At 37.5% G+C, this 16,400-nt stretch overlaps 1 protein-coding gene across 3 annotated transcripts in view; it reads left to right on the plus strand.

The window, feature by feature from the left end:
• NEK10 (NIMA related kinase 10) overlaps window positions 1-16,400 on the plus strand; it is a 238,999-nt gene that overhangs the window by 46,741 nt on the left and 175,858 nt on the right. For all 3 annotated transcript variants that reach the window (XM_087946352.1, XM_087946353.1, XM_087946354.1), the window contains exons 11-14: window positions 2,029-2,115; window positions 12,829-13,053; window positions 15,367-15,506; window positions 16,276-16,337. In XM_087946352.1, coding sequence (XP_087802478.1) covers window positions 2,029-2,115; window positions 12,829-13,053; window positions 15,367-15,506; window positions 16,276-16,337 — 514 coding nt within the window. The remainder of the gene's footprint in view (window positions 1-2,028; window positions 2,116-12,828; window positions 13,054-15,366; window positions 15,507-16,275; window positions 16,338-16,400) is intronic.

Below are 16,400 nucleotides of genomic sequence, written 5' to 3' on the forward strand. Positions count from 1 at the left end.
TGCCTTTTAATTTCTTTGGATTTCTCTTTCTAATTTTGTTTCTGCACTATGCATAATGTTACTATGATGGAACAAGGGGGATATACTGTTTATATTAGTATGTACTTTTGCCATACTTTAAATTGTAATAATGCAGTCGAATAAGTCGGTAGATAACTCTAGGGAATCTAGTATATATTTTTCTTCGTTCTAAAACAGCTTATTTGAAACAAATTAGAATTTCTTTATTAAGATGCATGATTGAATTAGTGTAGGGTAATGTGAGGGGCATTTGTTTGTTTATTTACTTATTTATTTGTATTGGTCTAACTACACTGTTTAAGTGAGGTACAGACATCCTCAATTTATGACCTCATTTGTGACTGGAATTTCAATCATAAGTTGTGATGATTATAAGTCAATGCATGCATTTTACTGGACACAATTTAATGACTGTTTTTATGGCAGCTGTTAAGCAAATCATGGAGCATTCTGAATTATGTAGTTATTAAGCAAATTATATGATTGTAAGCCTCAATCTACTCTCCCAAATGGAATTTTTTTTACAGAAAAGCAGCAAAAACACTGAAAACTGATTAAAATCACTAACAAATGAGCATAAAAACATTGCAAATCATGGACACATGACCGCAACCAGTCATATGTGTGAACTAGTTGCCAAGTGTCCAAAATACAATCATGTGACTGCAAGGATTGGTCAACATTTTATAATGGGTGGATGTGCTTTATGGGACCAGTCTTAAGAACTATATGTAGAAAGGCTTGAAAAACTGTGTTACCATCAAGTACTACTGTTGCAAGTCACCCATGTGCTTATCTTTTACATATTTTAGCTGTGTGTGTGTGTGTGTGTGTGTGTGTGTATACAATTTACTCATCTCATGAGATTGGAGCCAGATTTATGTCTACTTAGCATTAGTAAGATTAGTAACTCTATTAGCAAAATAGAAAGATTGAGAAAATCTGGATTAAAGTAACTGTATTTAAAAGAAATGAAAGCTAAATATAGCTATCTTAAATCAAGCTACCTTAGGTTACCACCAAGAAAAAATAATGGTTTTGAATAACAGATCCTTGCTGTTATAAGTTTGTCTTCTAACAGAATATGGAATAAAAGAGTGGAACTTGCAAAATTGATGTTAATATAATATGATAAGACACAATTTTCTCCCACAGTCCAATAACAGATATATACCTGGTATATATTGCGTTCATTAGATACACAATTCATTTTGTTTTAAGACTTAACAACATTTAAGGAACAGACCTGGGCATTATCCTTATGACTCAGAATTGGTAAAAATTGGTTGAAAGGTCAAAAAAATAAAGTATCTTATTTAATAAAATAAAAAATAAAGAGAGACAGAGAGACAGACTATAACTATTTCATAGCTTCCCAGATTAGCCTCGAGATAAAGTAGAATAATGTCCTATCATTAGCGTTGAAGTAAAATTGAGGTGCCAGTCAAGCAAACGTCTGGATTAACTACCTTGTCTTTCAGCTAGGACAGCCAGTGATCCATGCTTAAAGGCAACAGGTGTGTGTGTGCGTGCATGTGTGTGTGTGTGTATGTATTCTAATATATTTGCTTTCAAAGGGAGAGGCTATCATTACCAGGCATGCTGTACCAACTCTCTTGTGTTTTTTTATTTCTTAGTAGTGTCAGAGACATAATGTAATCTGCTTTATGAAACATTTAAATTATGGGCTCTACCCATGACCAGGAGTCCAATTTTAATCATATTAAAGATTCAGTGTGTATAAATTACAAGGTCATTATGGAGAAGCTGCTCCAGAATTAGATAGCTTATAGTTTTCCCAATTTCATCCATGCCAACCCAGGAAATATAGTGAAAATTGCTGAAGTTGGGGTTCAGTGGCTCCAATATTTCATTTCTCTTAAGGAAAGCAAATCATATATTATTGACTCTGAAACTTCAGAAAACATACATTCAATGACATACTTCGGATAATATTCAAATTCAGTTCAGTTTTCAAAAATAATCTCCCTAATGTTTTTATTGTAGCCCTGAATGTCGTGAGAAAATAAGTGAGCTGAATGTTGTCGAAAATTTATTGATGATATTGCACGAATATGATTTGCTCTCTAAAAGGTAGGATATGTCATTTTCATATGTCAATTTACTTTTGTGTTGATGACTTCCAGATATTTAGTTAGTATACATTCAAAGAATTCTATCTCTGAAGTTGTTCACTTAAAAGTTTTAAAGTATAATATGAGGGAATCCCCAAATCTGACATTATAGTGAGATATCGTAATACCTTACTTATTGGAAATATTTAGTGGAAGTATTAACCATGAAAGGGACTGAGTTAAACTGATAATGCAAAAATCTGGTTTGTTTGTTTTTTAATAAAAGTTTTTATTTTTTAAGACAAACTTATACAAATAAACCATAAAAACATAAAACCATCTTCCATTTTATATATATACAGTGTGTCAGTTGGTTACAAATATTTTGTGCTATCCTTTCGTAGTCATTACTCACAGTTTATATAATTTTCACCTTGTCAAAGTAACATATGCTTATATATTTATCAGTTATTAATCATCCATGACTGAACTATTTATTCCATCATTTTATATGAGATATTCCAAATTTATTTTAAAATTTATATTGTACTTTCATCCAATGGTTATATATGTCTATATTGTATTTTATATCAATCTATTGAATTTCTATTATAAAATTATCTAATCTATTACATTTTTGTCCAACCATTGATAAAACAAATCCCATATCATATAAAATTGCTTGTCTTCTTGCTCTCTAATTTTAAATGTCAATGTACTCATTTCAGCACAGTCCATAATTTTCTTAATAACTTCCTCGTGCATTGGCATTTTATCATTTTTCCAATTCTTAGCAAATACAATTCTAGCCACTGTTAGTGCATTTACAATCAAATATTTCAGCTCTTTATTGTATATTTTCAGTATAATTCCCAATAAAAAGATCTCTGGGTTAAAGTCTATGTGTTGTTTTATCATTTTTTCCAACCATGTGTGGATTTTAGTCCAATATCTTTTTGCATCCGAGCATGTCCACCACATATGGTAATATGAACTAGGTATCCGGTGACATTTCCAACATTTATCTGATTTGTTCTTAAACATTCTCGCAATTCTTATTAGGTGCCACCTGTAAAACATCTTATACAAATGTTCTTTATATGCAGTTGACACTGTCATTTTATAATTTTGAGACCACAATTTTTGCCATTTCTCTAAATCCCATATCCAAAATTTTCCCCCAAAACAATCATCATTTTTTTGACTTGTTCTTCCTCCAACTTAAATTCTAATAAATGTCCATAAAGTTTTTTAATTACCTTTTCCTCAGTACCCATCAGAATTTTGTCTAAATCAGTCAACTTTTCATAAATACCTTCTGTTTTAAAATCTTTGCCAAATCTAGATTGTATTTGCAAATATGAAAACCAATTCATTTTTACACCTTGTTCTTCCAATGCTTGCATAGATTTAAGTTCACCCTTTTCATTCAATATCTCACCATATCTAACTGTTTGTTCCTTTTTATATATTATTGGATAAGAAAAAGCTTCAATAGTAGATATCCATAATGGAATTTTTAAGTAATATTGTCTTTTTATCTTCTCCCAATTCAAAAACAATGCCTCTCTAATGTAATGTCTTCTAAAATACCCCTGTGTTTTAGTTCCCTTGTATCAAAGGAAAGCATGCCATCCCAACAGCAAGTCATGCCCTTCTAAAGTCAATAATCTACTGTTCCTTAATGTTATTCATTCCTTTACCCACATCAAATTTGTTGCTTGATAATATAACTCCCAGTTAGGCAAGGCAAACCCTCCTCTTGTTCTTGCATCTTGTAACAGTTTTAGTTTTATTCTTGCTTTTTTACCCTGCCAGATATATTTCAGCACAATTCTATTTAAGTCTTCAAAAAACTCTTTCCCTAGTCGAATTGGAATTGTCTGGAATAAATATAAAATTCTAGGCAATACATTCATCTTAATTGTAGATATTCTCCCAATCAGTGATAGTTGTAAGTTTTCCCATTTTCCCAAATCTATCACAATCTGCTGTTTGAGTTTAAGATAGTTATCCTCCTTCAGTGTGCTGCACCTTGGTGTAATATATATCCCTAAATGCTTAACCTTATTTGTGACCTGTATTTCTAAAACTTCTTCCAACTCTTTTGTCTTGCTAACATATTCTTTGTTAATATCTATATTTTATCTTTGTTTATTTTCAAACCTGCTACTTTTCCATATTCTTCTATCTTTTCTATTAATTTAAGTGCTGTTTCCAACGGGTCCTCTAATATAAATACCAGGTCATCTGCAAAAGCTTGCAATTTATGCTCTTCCTTTTGGATTTTCATTCCTTTTATTTCTTTATCTTCTGTAATATTCCTATTCAACACTTCCAATGTTAACACAAACAGCAGGGGCGACAGTGGACAACCTTGCCTTGTCCCTTTTCTTATATCTATAGATTCTGTTAGTTCTCCATTTACCATAACATTTGCAGTTTGTTCATAATATATAGTTTCAATTGCTTGATTGAATTTTTTACCAAAGCCCATTTGTTCCAATTGCAATAACATAAATTGCCACCTCACATTGTCAAAGGCTTTTTCTGAGTCAAAACATCAAAGGTATTTGCTTCTCAGGATGTGCCTCATAGTATTCCAAAGTGTCTTTGATTTGTCTCTTTGACAGAAATCTATTTTGATCAGCATGGATAAAGTTATTTATATATCTTTTCAGTCTTTCTGCCAAGATTGAAGCAAAAATTTTGTAGTCTGAATTTAGTAGGGATATAGGTCTATAATTTTAACTTGCTGCAGGTCTGTATCCTCCTTCGGTATAAGTGTAATATATGCTTCTGACCATGTTTTGGGTATTCTCTTCTTTGACATCTTTGTTCGTGACTTCAAATAGGGGAAGATTCAATGTTTCCTGAAAGGTCTTGTAAAATTTTGCTGGCAATCCATCTGGACCTGGTGCTTTTCCAACATTCTGTTTTTTAAAAGCTTCTGTTAATTCCATGTTCCCTTCTAGCATTGTTTCAATATCTTTGGGTATCTGGGATAAATTCACTTTCTGTAAATATTGCTTAACTTTTTCTTCTTGAATATTTTCTTGATAATACAATTTTCCATAGTAATCTTGTATAATTTTCTTCTTCTCCTCATTTCCATAGCAAACATGTCCTCCTTCATTTTTTAATTGACTAATCCTTCATGATTCTCTTTCCTTTCTCAATTTATAGGCTAACCATCTGCCTGGTTTGTTTGCATCTTCAAAGTAATTCTGTTTAGCATTTTTAATTTTCTGTTCTAATTCCTCTTTTTCCATTAGTCCCATTTTATGTTTAGTTATATCCATTTTAATTTTAATGTCTTTTTTTTTGCCGGGACTTATGTAATTCTTTTTCCAGTCTTTTATAGTCATCTTCCAATGTTTTGAAAGTCTTTTTCGGTTTTCTGTTTCTTTTCCTTGTATAGTCTATTATCAAGCCTCTTGTGTAGGCCTTCATCGTGTCCCAGAGATTCTGTAAAGATGTATCCTCTTTTCTATTTTCTTCAAAAAAGAAAACCAATTATTTCTCTATTTTTTGTTTGAAGTCTTTTTCCTTTAATTTCATATTATTTAAAGTCCATCTAGATCTCCTCTTTTGTCCTTTCCAAATGACTGTCATTGAGTTGTGGTCTGCCCAAGTGCTTGTTTCTATTTCAATTTCTCGTATGTTAGCAAGTAATTCTGTTGACATCCATATCATGTCTATTCTAGACCATGATGCATGTCTGTTTGAGTAAAAAGTATATTGCTTGTTTTCCACATTTCTCTCTCTCCATGCATCTTTTAAGTTTGCTTCTTCTATCATTTGAAAGAAAGATTTTGGTAGTTTTCTTTGTTGATTTCTGCATTTTGTAATCCAACCGATAATTATTCCATTGAAATCTTTCATCATACAAATATTAGCATAGTCCAGTTCAATTATTTTCATATGTAATTTCCTGTAAAATTCTTCTTAATTGTTGTTTGGAGCATAGATTGCAATTAAAAGTGTTTTAACATTATTGTCCATTATTTCCACCATCAAAATCCTTCCATCGTCATCTGTATAAATTAGTTCTGCCAAAATTGTATCTCTAATATATAAGACTACACCTCTTTTTTTACTTTGTGTCAGCGATGTGAATAATTTCCCTAATTTTCTTTTGTTTAAATATATATTTGTGTTGTTTTTTGATATGTACTTCTTGTAAGCAAATTATGTAAAATTTTAATTTATCTAATTAATGAAATACTTTTCTTCTTTTAGTAGCCAAATTAAGCCCATTTATGTTAATCGTAATCAATTTTCTTTCATCCATATTAAGCTTTATAAGAGGGTTTTATTGCTCTAGTAGATCTTAGTTCTCGTTGCTCTCTGGGTACACCACCTACTGCATCTTCTTCTTTCTCTTTTTCAATTACTGCTGTACACTCCTCTTGAAATTCAATTAACGACTGTTCTTTTCTTGTGTCTTCCTCCTTTCCTCTAAGATATTCTAAGTAGAATAACTCAGCTTTTTCAACTGTGTCAATTCTGTGTCTCTGTTCCTGCCAGGTGAACAAAAGGCCTTCTGGTATCAGCCATCTGTAATTTACTCCTCTTTTAAGTAACTCTTTAGTCAAAAATAAATATTCTCTTTTCATCTCTCTTACTCTTCTTGATACCTGTTTCAGCACCACAATTTCTTTATCTTTGTACTCTAAGGTTTTCTCTCTTGCCACCTGTAGTATCTATGTCTTAATAATCTTTTTAGTGAATCTAATATGAACTTCTCTTGGTAGTCTGTTTCTCATTGCGTATCGTGTATATACACGGAACACTTCATCCATCCCATCCATCATCTTCTCTTTGGTTATCTCTAACGCTTCTGCCAGTATTTCTATCATTATTTCAGCAAGGTTTTCACCTATTCCTTCTACATTTTGAAATCTTAGATAGAATTCTGATCTGTCAATTTCCCATCCTAATGGTTCGCATCTGTGCTTCTCAATATCACTCAATCGAGTGTCAATATCTCCTATTTTCTTATCCCTTTGTATATCTTCTTCAATTTTCTTAATTCTGTCCTCATATTTCATCATCATCTGTTGAATGTTCTCTACTTTCTCATCTGTCTTTTCAGTTCTTTGCTCAATATTCTCAGCTCTTTGCTCAATATTCACTATTCTCCTTTCAATCTTATGGATTCCTTGCATAATCATCTGCAATGTCACTTCCTTCTCTTTCTCCTGTTGTAGCATTGTCTGTATTGATCGTTGTCCTCCAGATGGTGAAGAGGAGGCTATTGGTATTGAGGAAGCTGGGGCTGTTGTCTTTCTGCTCATCTTGTAATACTTATCTGTAAAAAGAAGAAAGAGAAAGGAAAAAAAGGGAAAGGAAAAAAAGGAGCAAAGGCAGACACCTGCCACTCCAAAAAATAAAAAGGGGGAAAAAATTTCAGCCACTTGTATACCTTAATCCAATTAGTTGCAGTAATATGGGGGGGGGGGGAGAAGATATGGAAAAAGGATAAAAAAGGTTCTTTTTGAAGAAAAAGAGGTAGGGGAAGGGAAAAAAAGAAATAATAGTCTATGTATTTCTCTTAGTAAAAAAAAACAAAAAGAGCAAAAGAAGAAATTTACATTCTAGTTCCTGGGTTAAAAAGTTAAATACCAAATATAAAAATCCAGCTAGAGGGGAAGTAAAAAAAAAGGTAAGAAATAGCAAACAATTCTAATAGAAAGCAAGCCACTGCCACTACATATCCAAGGCTCTTTAGTAAATCAACTCAGACTTTCCAGTTCCAGTATTTTCAAGGTCATTTCAATCTTCTTTCTTTCAACTTCGACTCCAGCTATCTATAGTTTCACAGATGAGCACCTGTATAAACAATCTACCATGCTCATCCCACTATCTTTTTCAGTGCAAAGTTCAGAGTCCTTGAGTATACATAAACAAGTAAAAGAAAAAAGAAAACAGTATATCCAAACCTCTAGATGGCAGTGCTACTTATTTTTCTTCAATTTCACTTCCCCCTCATGTATCCAAAGCCAGGAACAAGAGAAAAAAAAGTAAAATCTTTTCTTTTCTTTCCTCTTTTTCTTTAAAAAAATAAATCTCAAATCAGAAAGGAGAGTCTTAATCAAAGCAGACTTTCAAGAGAATTGTTAAAAAAAAAAATAGGGAATTTAAAAAGACCAGTCCAGTTTAAAATTAAGAAGCTTTACTAAGTTCCAATAAAAAGGGGAAAAAAGAAACTTTCAATTTAACTAGCTTAATCTTGCCGCTTAAGCTCTTTTCACTTTTAATTCCTCTTTAAATCTTTCAGGGTGTTCTCTCTAAAAAACAATAAGCAAAAGTTCATCTCACCAAGCTGACACACTTTCTTCCGATCTCTTCCTTCCGGAGCTGTCCCAGCTTCAGCAGCTTGAATGGCTGCCTCTCCGCCGGCGGCAAAAAGGGCTTTTCCTGGATCAACCAGGGAGTTTGTGATGTCCCTGGGATCAGCAGGACGTGCCCTTATCGATCACCGTCTCTACGGGACGGTTTAGGTCTGTCGGGACCGTCCAGCAGCGGAGATATCAACGATGATCTTGGAGGATGAAGATCGTGCATCGTACAGCTGCGACGGCAGCTCCGCCCTCCTCCAAAGATCTGGTTTCAAATGTGCCCTAGCAATTCAATGAGTGATTTGGGACCTCTTTTTAACCCTCAAAATTTCATAGGATTGTTATGAGAAAAAACAGAAGGAAGGAATATTAAATGCAGTGCTGTCAGCTCCTAATTGAATGTTAGAATCCCAATGTAGTAAATAAAATATTTTTGTTCCTATGGTCCATTCCAGCCCCTTAGATGGCAGACCTTGAATAGCCCTGCATTATTGGTGCTGCTGCTGAATAAAATTGGTCTACAATAAGCCACCCTCATTTACAACTTGATCATTGATGAAAAGACCAACTTGTGTTCATTACCAAGAACTGGCTGGGATAAGACAGGCAGATTCCAGTTTTTAAGGTGTTCCTCTGTATTCCAGGTGTGACACCAGCCAAAACGCCAGGGTAGAAGCAGTGAAGTGGCAGTGGTCATCCCAGATAATTGGGAGGCATTCAGAAGAACTTCCCTTCAGATTGTTGCATGAGAAACCCTTTTGTTAAGTTGGATGCTAATGGCTGTTGTTGTACCAGCTTCCATATTGTGTAGCAACCTGCTGCCTGAGCTTCTTGACTTTGTAGCTGATTGGTAGTGCAGTTCTCCAAGTTTATGGTCTTGAGTGGACTTCATTTGACTTTTCTGGGCATGGGGTCTCAGATAGCCGAGAAGTTTATGGCCACCATAATAACCATATGACTATTCCAAGCCACCCAGGGCCCAATGTTATAGTGGTCATTTACCTTATGTGTTTTTTATGTCAGAACAGCAGCAGGGTGCTCTGGATTTGGAGAAAATGTTGTTTTCTCTCCTGTTACCTCCTATCATTCTTTGGAGCAACCCCCCTCTGCAGAGAGACTGGGCCTATTAGATTGGTCCACCCAGAGGACAAATGGTTTATCAGAGAGAGCTTGGGGTTGTTCAGGGTGTCTGCTATATAATCTAGCCGAAGTCTTGATAGTTGCTTGGAATGAGAGAATAGTTCTGGCTTTGGACTAAATTGCACCTAAGCAACCTCTCTGCACTGATAGTTAATAGAACTCTCTGTGCTATACAGAAGAGTTAAGGGATCTAAAGGTTAAGAGATGCTTAGGTTAAGAGATGCTTAGGTTAAGAGGTTAAGAGATGCTTAGGATGTCACTGGCAAACAACAAGGAGTAAAACAATTAAACATGCTCTAAAGCTATTATTGGAGCCTACTTCATGATGGTAAAGGTGATAAAATTTTATTATTTCCCCATTCATTATAGTCTGTTCAGAAGTCTTGTTTCAGGTGACCTTGTCCCACTTTGGAAGGAGTAATACTGGAATCCACCTGTAGGGTTGCCATGAGGAGTATCCTGCATATCTCACAGTCTCTCTACATTGGATTACGGCCTTTGGGCAGAACCAGTGGACATTATAGGAGCTGAATTGTGCAATTATTTGGGGGCATTTTGATTCTGTTGAGTTAGATGGAATCAGACTCTGTTGCAATATGGAATCCTCTTGGACTCATGGTTCTCGCTAGAAGAGCAGGTAGCAATCATGGCAAGAAAGGCCCATGTTCACCTTTGGATTTGCATTAATTACAGTCAGATCCCATATATTTCTATTGGGATGCTGGCATTCTGGTGGGAGGAGGAAGGATTGGAGGGATCTCTATCTGAATTTTCTGTTTCTATTTCCTGCTTGGAAAGATTTCTATATGAAGTTTCTGTTTCTGTTTCCTGCATTGCTGGGCTTTGAGTTTCCATTTCCTGTATTGCAGTACTGTGGGAAGGGTTTTGTTTACACTGCTTTAAATTGCTGTTCTTTAAACGAGAACATTTAGTTCCTGCCTAGACCTCTTGCTATCACAAGCCTTTCAATAAAAACTCCTTTTGGAACAATTGCTGTTTCAAGAGTCCTGCTTTCTTGGGAAGATTGGAGAGGCAAGACCTTACATCAGGCAGGAACAGCACACAGGTCAAACCGGAGAGGTAACAGCCCTACCATGGGGACTGTGCACACCATGTCTGCCCAGGGCAGTGACCACGAAGAGGCTGAAGGCTGGGGGAGAAACCCTACCCCAAAATGCAAGCAGAGGAGGCCCTCAATGCCTGGATCAAGGAGAACATTGCCTCAAGTTCCACTGCCAAGCCAAGATGGAAGAAGAAAGGCTAGGGTGGCAGAACCAAGGATGTCACCCTCACCTGTGGGACCCGCTGACCCAGCTGGAAGCAGGAGATAGAAGACCTCTATGACGATGATGAATTGGAAAAAGCCCTAGACAGCCCAACCAACTCCTGACAGAAGCTATGAACCTCATGAGGGAGGCCATCCATGGCATGCGGATCCAGGGCACCCTGGCTAGCTCTGCAGGAGAGGTAGGGGTGCAAAAGGAGACTACTAATGAACAAAGGAGATCCCCAACCCCAGAGGCATCTACTGAAATTGCAGGGGCTACTGGGTAACCCATTGCCACCATAGAAGATCCACCCAAGAGATATCTCAATGCAAAACAAGGCCTGCGACTCAACGGGAGGAGGCTTCCATCCTTAGAATGGAAGGCATCAAATTTGACAGGAATTCCCAGCAACTGGGATTTTTCCTCGTACACATACTGACCAACATGCAGGAGTATGGGAGGAATTTCCCTACAGAAGGGGCCACAGTCAGTTTTTTGTACATGCATTGTGATATTGCACAGATGTACAAAACAGGTACCATTTCATAATGACTTCCTGAGATTGCTTTAATCAGTTTGACAAGAGCCTCCATTCCTGTGACTGCTTCTGATTATATCCGTTGAGCATTATAACAAGCAGTTACTGAGTTGGCTGTTTGAAGAATAGGTTAATATAAAGTAGTACTTTTAGATTAATTTCTTTACAGGTAGTCCTTGATTTATATTTAGCAACCATTCTGAATTATAATGGCACTGAAAAAAGTGATTTATAACTTGTACTCACACTTACAATCATTGGAGGATCCTCATGGACATAAGATCAAAATTAAGCTCCTTGGTACTTGACATGTATTTACAATCATTGTTGCATCCTGGGATTATATTATTACAACTTTACCAGTCAGCTTCTGAAAAGCTAACTCAGTGGGTAAAGCTGGATTTGCTTAACAACCATGCAATTATTTTAACAACTGTGGCAAAAAAAGTTGTAAAATCAGGCACAACTTACTTAACAACCACTTCATTTTACAACAAATTCTGGTCCGTGTTGTGGTCATAAGTCCTAGGATACCTATATTAGAGAAAAAGACAGATGGAATCTCTCTCCGTCTCTATCTCTATCTCTTTTATGTGTATACCTATCTATATCCATCCATTCATCTATCCATCCATTCGATTATGAGCTACCTGATTCTTTAGCAAACCTGTGTGGCTTACAGATTAAAAAAAATAGTACATATAAAAAGAAATTTTGGCTGACTGGAAGAACAAGCTACTTAGTTGTAAAACCAAATGTAACTGAAGGGGAGTCCATAACCACCCTTCCCAAGGTCTCTGGATAAGTTTTACTAGTGGTTTCTAGATGCAATTCAAGCTGCTGGTTATTACTGTTAAATTCTTCATGATATAGAGCAGTGGTGGCGAACCTTTTTGGCACCGAATGCTGAAAAAGGAACACATGCACGCACACACGAGTCAAAAAACGGAAGAACAGCTCCCTGGCGTGCCTGGCAGGAACGCCGGAAACCAGAAGCTCAGCATGCACAGGCCGGAACCTGAAAGAGCACGGGCGATGGCTGGCATGCCCGGAGAGATGGCTCTGTGTGCCACTTTGGGCACACATGCCCTAGGTTCGCCATCACAGATATAGAGCCTGGCTATTTGAAATTTCCAGTTTTTTCTTCCCATCTGATATAATCAAGTAGGGTAGAGGTTCTCTTAGTTCCGTCTATTAAATAGTATCATCTTAACACAGAAACTAGTTTACTGTGTTGCAATGTACCTGCTCTCTTGAACAATATGCTCACAAGATATGTGTGACTCTCACTTTTAGGATGCTAAATAAAATGCATTACTCTCTCTTTGTTACATTGAGAAAGTAGGCCAAAATTGAGAATTTATATAATTTAGCAAGCATGCTATCTGTAACTATTGAATTAAGAATGTTTGCTGGTTTTTTTTTTGGTTTTTTTTTTGCAGATTGACAGCAGAATTACTCCGCCTCCTTTGTGTGGAATCACAAGTCAAGGAACAAATCAAGTTGTATGAAGGAGTGCCTATTTTGCTTAGTCTGCTCCATTCTGATGATCTAAAACTACTCTGGAGTACAGTTTGGATTCTTGTACAGATTTGCGAAGATCCTGATACCAGTGTTGAAATTCGAATTTGGGGTGGAATCAAACAACTCCTTCATATTTTGCAAGGGTAGGGTTCTGAATGTATCTATAGTAACAGCAGAGAGAATGTGTATACTCACATACAAACTTCCAAGCTACTTTTTCCTCAATGAATTCAGTTTGATTTCATGTGAAAATCAATTCCTATTAACATACGTTTGTCTTTGAATGATATTGTTTTATAGAAATGCAGACATAAATTTCATGAAGTATCTATATAGCAATTTCTTTAGGGGGAAGAGATTAATGAACCAGAATTTATTAAATAAATCTGTATAGAATATTCATTACTTATACAAACCAACAGGAGGCAATATCTGACCAGATTTAATCCTATATTGGGACTTGCCATACATATATAACTACCGTATTTGCCGGCGTATAAGACGACTGGGCGTATAAGACGAGCCCCCAACATTTCCACTCAAAATATAGAGTTTGTTATATACTCGCCGTATAAGACGACCCCCCACTTGGAGGCATGTTTTTCAGGGCAAAAAGTCATACGCCGGCAAATACGGTAAGTTGTAACACTTGGGGTATTCTGGATATAATTCTTGATTGACACCCCGCCCCTTTCCCCCAAACTTACAAAGCCACCAAAATGCTTTAGAGAGGCAGCTTCGCCTTTCTCAGGCTGGCACTCAATTCCTCTCCCTTTCTTTGTGACACCGTTGAGCGATCTGCTTTTTCAGGGAAAATAAATAAATAAAAATAAAACTGGACGAAAAACAGTCGAGTTGTTTCTTAATATCTTTCCACCTCCCCAACCAATTTGTCTCCAAGGGTGCACCACACTGATTGCGACATTAATTATTTCAGAGAGAGGGGTTGGGGGGAGAAATCTTGCTTCCTACTGTGGCTTTTTCCTGCGCATCGTTTTTTCCCTTGGCTTTGTGGTTGTTACTTCTTACAGGGAGGGATAATGAAATACCCACGCTGGGAGAAAGCGGAAAGGATGTCTATTTTCCTGCTCACTAACTTTCCAGAAAGCGTCGAGTTCCTACCCCGAGACTTGCCAAAAGTCCAGTTCATTCATTTGCTACCTTTCTCCAATGAGATCCAGATCTGTTTCCACAACGCGCTTAGGATCTTATCTTATTATCTTATTATTATCTTATTAGCCTTGCTCGGTCCATCCAAGAGAGAAGAAGGCAGACGGTTTTGCGCTCAGGGAAAAAGGAAAAGAGCCTCTCGCTCACGCTGCACACTGCCCCCCACCCCAGCAACGCTTAGGAAAAGAATTACACAAGCATCCTTTCCAGAAGTGAATCGGGGGAGGATTCGAGCAAAGGCTGAAACCGGGAAGAGAAAAATTCCCAAAGAAAATCGCACGAGCAGCATCCCATTCCTGGGAGAAAAACAAAAACAAAAACACAAACTCTTCCCGAAGCACAAAAGCAAGGATGGCGCTTTCTCAGCTTTGAGCTGCGTCGCTGCTCTCCCACCCCCTCCACTCGTCCCCACGTGCGGTGAAGTTTCTGCCACTGGGGGGGTGGTGGAGGGGGATGGAAGGAGGTGAGGGATGGGGGCAAAGCCTGGAGCCTGCCTGTCCGCTCGCACGAGCGGAGTGGGTGGGTGGGTGGGTGGGGGAGGAGAAGAGAGACTCCGGCTGGGCTTGAAGGGGCTTCGCAAGTTGCGGAGCTCCGCCTCCGTCGCTCTTGCACCGAGTGACAACAACGTATTTGCCGGCGTGATAAGACGACCTTTGTTATATACTCGCCGTATAAGACGACCCCCCCACTTGGAGGCATGTTTTTCAGGGCAAAAAAGTCGTCTTATACGCCGGCAAATACGGTAAATCTTTTCTATAGAGTTCAACTCCCTTTTTCTTTAGAATTGCTGTTTTTAACTCAGGATGTCTGTTTCAGAGAGCCCTACAGTCCCATGGAATCCATGTTTAGTCTTGCTTTGGAGAAGGATTTTTAGGACAATTCCCATGGTAAATTAAGCTATTTGTCTTGTGTGCTGCTCCTGCCCATTTCTGGAGTTAACTTTAAAAATTCCAGATTGTGATGCGTTGGCAAGAGATCCATATTGGTGCTCAGCCCATAATACAGCCACTCCAGGCTCTGATTGTCCATTCTTCTGTTTCTTGCCTTTCCGAATCATGCAGGGATGACAAACCTTCTTAGCAGCCCTCTCTGACCCTAACAGACCCTATGAACTTTCATACTGACTAGGGACTTGAACCATGGTCTTGCCAGTATTAATTCAATACCTTAACCACTACATCATACTGACTCATAATGTGCAAGGATGCACAGAACATAAGCATTCATGATTCTAATTGTTGATAAGCTTAGAGATAAATGCAGATTGTTTCTTGTATTTTTTCTAGGGAACGAAGTCTGTTTTTGGATTGTTCTTCTATTGGGAGTTTATCTAGTGCAAACATAGCTGGGAGAATCCAGCAGCTTCATTTATCAGAAGAGTTAAACCCTCATGAAATACAAGAAAATACATTTTCTCTTCAAGCAGGTACAGTAGTCCTACGATGATTTATATGAATCAGGGTGGGTGCTGGGGGTTCGCAGGGGTTTAGGAAAGCCCCTAGTTAAGATTCTGTGCAGTTCGGAGAACCCCCAAATCCCACTCCAGGCTGACCCCTCCCAGGAATCCTGATGCGGCCCGTTTTGGATGGAGGTAAGTGCAGTGTGCATGCTGAGGCTCGAGGAGGGTGAAAAACGGGCCTCCTGGAAATTCAGGAAGGCTGGAAATGGGCCTGTTTCCGGCTTTCAGAGAGCTTCCAGAGCCCGGGGAGGCCATTTTCGCCCTCCTGAAGGCTCGAGGAAAGCCTCCAAAGCCTGGGGAGGGCAAAAAGCCCCCTCCACCGTGGTGCAGGAGGCTGACTAGGCCACGCCCACCATGGCCACGTCTACCCAGCAAGCGGACAGAAAACCCCTTGTTAAAATTTTTGAAGCTCACCCCTGATATGGATGAAGTTATTTGTGCCTAAACAATGCATTAAATGGTAATCAAAGACTGATGGATCAATTAAATAATAAATTCAGTAGCTTCTGTTACAGATATACATATGCTGACTGTCCTATATAGCAAGGTAGGTATGGAGTCATAGACATTTTATTTTCCTCAGTCTGTAGTGTTCCCCAGATTACATAAAGTGTTAAATGTAAAAGGATTAGCGAATTAATTTAAAATATTATTTTAAAACTCAAAAAGCACACAACTGATGAATACTTTCATGTATAGGAGCAGGGTAAGGTAATTTTTTGGTGATTTATTTTAGCCTGTTGTGCTGCAGTTACTGAACTGGTCCTTAATGACACCAATGCCCATCAAGTAGTACAGGTGAGAAGTCTTTAAATACCTTTGAGGTTAAACTTTTTATTTGTACTTATATAATACACTTTT

Source organism: Notechis scutatus, chromosome Z (assembly GCF_049901735.1).
Source record: "Notechis scutatus isolate UNSWTSFEM ecotype Mainland chromosome Z, rNotScu1.2, whole genome shotgun sequence".
NCBI lineage: Eukaryota > Metazoa > Chordata > Lepidosauria > Squamata > Elapidae > Notechis > Notechis scutatus.